The sequence below is a fragment of the Plasmopara halstedii genome (genome assembly GCF_900000015.1).
Source record: "Plasmopara halstedii genome assembly, contig: Scaffold_614, whole genome shotgun sequence".
NCBI classification, from domain to species: domain Eukaryota; phylum Oomycota; class Peronosporomycetes; order Peronosporales; family Peronosporaceae; genus Plasmopara; species Plasmopara halstedii.
The window spans coordinates 3259054-3261852 of NW_020187532.1; the positions used below are offsets into that span (position 1 = coordinate 3259054).

General features: G+C 46.3%; 2 protein-coding genes across 2 annotated transcripts; one reads left to right on the plus strand and one right to left on the minus strand.

Moving 5' to 3' along the window:
- Positions 1-527: 527 nt before the first annotated feature.
- On the plus strand, positions 528-1906 carry PHALS_12613 (CRN-like protein; the record flags this gene model as incomplete). Its single annotated transcript, XM_024728201.1, has 3 exons — positions 528-746; positions 826-950; positions 1351-1906. The coding sequence occupies 3 exons, from the start codon at positions 528-530 to the stop codon at positions 1904-1906; spliced, it is 900 nt and encodes a 299-aa protein (XP_024578702.1).
- A 106-nt stretch (positions 1907-2012) lies between these two features.
- PHALS_12614 (uncharacterized protein) lies at positions 2013-2708 on the minus strand (the record flags this gene model as incomplete). The annotated part of the gene is made up of 1 exon (XM_024728202.1): positions 2013-2708. The coding sequence occupies one exon, from the start codon at positions 2706-2708 to the stop codon at positions 2013-2015; it is 696 nt and encodes a 231-aa protein (XP_024578703.1).
- Between the last annotated feature and the right edge of the window lie 91 nt (positions 2709-2799).

The window sequence follows — 2799 nt, forward strand, 5'->3', positions numbered from 1 at the left end:
GATCAACGACTTGATTGAATTCCAATGTACGTTTCGAAGCGTTTTCCATTCTATCAGCTGCCTCGAGACGATTCATCCACAACCCGAATTCTATTCTTTCAAAATCTCGCTGCTTCGGCTGCATAGAATCAAGAGGGGTTACTTTGTAGCGCACAGAAGTGAATACTTGCGTTACAATCTTCAAAGCTGCGTGGTCAATGTGCATCTCTAATCCTAGAAAGTCAATGGAGCATTCCGTTAACAAGTCGAAGTAGGACTGTCTTTTAAAAAGTACCTTTTCGAAAAGGATTCCACGTCGAGAAATAGTCGAGATCAATGTCGAGGCTATCCCTAAACCCTAAACCCTAGTCTGGCGGGGAACTGAAGAAGGCGACCAAGGCGGAAAAGCCGATCAATTTCAAGGACATTGACGCAGACAAGTTGGAGCTCTATCTAGCTTAGACGGATGGCGGCGCCTGGCTGACGTCCTGCTTGGAAGATATCACGAAGCTGAGAATGGCGAGAAGGGGGATCTCATCGAAGCGCTAATGAAGGAGGACCAAAAGCTACAGGCAGAGAATTCGTTGATGTACGTGCTGGAAAAAAATAATATGCCCAACCCACAGTCGAGACAGATTCACGCGCTGGTGGTGATTCCAGCTAAGCTGCAAGCTGCTTCAATCAAGAAGCAACTGCGATACAAGGGAATGAGCACCGAGTCCGTGTCGCAAGTTCTTGAATGCGTTGGCGCAGAATTTCGCCAAGCTGTACGTCGCGAATTGTCGCGACGTCTTCAGTGCTGTCAAAAATGATGAATGGTGTATTCGTCTGAAATGTGGGAGGCAGCTGACCAGTGAGCCATTGCCAAGCTTCTTCACTGAGGACGAGTGGAAAGACCTCAAGGATTTGAATTGGCGTACAAATAGCCGTATTCACGATGGCAAGGTTCCCACAACCAGCAAAGGGAAATCGTACGTCGTTCTCCCGCACGTCATTTTCAGTGATGATCGGGTCGACAGATACAAAACTATTGCGACTAGAGCAAGCGTGGTGTTCGAAGCAACCGAGCACGAAGTGAAATAATGAAGATGAGTTCTCGGTTCATTGTGTCCCTGTCCTTCCTCCTTGGGTAACACGAATCACCGTCGTTAACTATGCCGACCAAGCATGTGAAAGGCAAGTAGAAGCATCAAGGCCAAGCAGACCGATGCGATGGGCAGCAAACGCCACCTTTCGACCGGCCAACAACTGAAGTATCGTGTGATTATTCTTGTCCACCATCCTTCTTTTTGCTTAAAACCTCCAGAAAGGTATAAAGCCAAATGTTTAAATTAATTAATCGATCCTGATATAAGATCAAATTTTATGAAGACATATCCACGAAGAAGAATATGCCAAAGTATATATAGGCAACATTTTTGCATACGAGCTCGAAGGCTTAAAGAGATTAAATATCCAAGCTATCAAATGGGGTAGTAGCTACCGTGATAAAGGGCGTGGTAGAACGGGTGAGATTGTTTATGTAAGCAACGTTTCGCGCCGAATCAACCAGAGATTGGTAGCTAAGCAGTACAATGCTTCGACTGAAACCCTTGAGAAACACTTGTCGCCTGACTACAAGGCTGATTCTAAGTACCATTTTTACAATGGTAATCAAATGGAATCAAACCTACATGAGGGTATCGAGGCTACCGATTTCAACGATAAGCTCGAGAATGTTCTTTCGATCCAGGTAAGTGCTTTTACGGTAAATATCGCTCTTGGGTACGTATTTGTAGGCAAGAACGATCCTGATGATACTCATACTCGCTACTTCTATTCGAATCTCACCAACACTTATGTGTGCAGTAAGTCTGTCTCTATCAACAGCAAGGCTGATATTCGAAAAAAAGGGGATTTCGAAAATTCGGTCTATGGGGTTGGCTGATAGCTAAACTACCTCACTATTGAATACTTCCTCTGTCCGAAAATATAAGCTGGTGTCTATTACTGCGCGTGTCCGAAAATATAAGCCTAAGTACGGTTTTGACTTTTTATTTTTGCCCAACCGAACTTAAGAAACGTCTGGCCTTATCGTACACTCGATCACTACATGTCAATGAAGGTGGTAGCAAACCAGTGCTCGTTCGTAGCGTGTCCTTGGCGAGGTGAGGGATTTTGTACTTGTTGCATCCGTCGATATGCATTGTCTCCTGCAGTACTGACTGCAGCGTCAGAAAAACTTTGTCGAGAGCAGTGTAGTGGAGTTTAGCGAAAGCGTCGTCCACGTTGTTGACTAGATCCTCGATAGTTTTAGCTTTCATTTTGTGCTGCAACGACTGCAGTGAAGCAAAGAACCCGAGATCATTCGCATTGAAATCCGGTGAATTGGCTGGTTGCGCGGTAAGCTTCATATCCCAGCCGCCAGCTGAGCACGCAGAGTGCACTTCGGGGTCATCAACCGTGACGTGCGGTTTGGCGTTATCCTGTTGCAGCACGACCCGCTTGCCTGATGGCCATACCGCTTTGATGCGCGGTATGACCATCCGGCAAAGCGCTTGTCGATAAATGTCGCGATCGACAGTGTATGTCTTTAGCTCCAAAGTCCCAGCCGCTCGATTCTTGCTGGATCGCTCTGCAGGCTCATAAACAGCAAACGGCCACACACCGATCTTTCCATCCCAAATACAATGATTCTTCGCAGACCATCGCGGGCGAGCCACTGCCGCAAGGAACATCACTTTGATCATGTAGTTCTTGTTCTTCACGGTGATGTAGGGCTTCTCTTCGTGCTCTCCAAGATAGAACCGTTGCTTGTCCTTCTTCAAGTAGAACCACTTC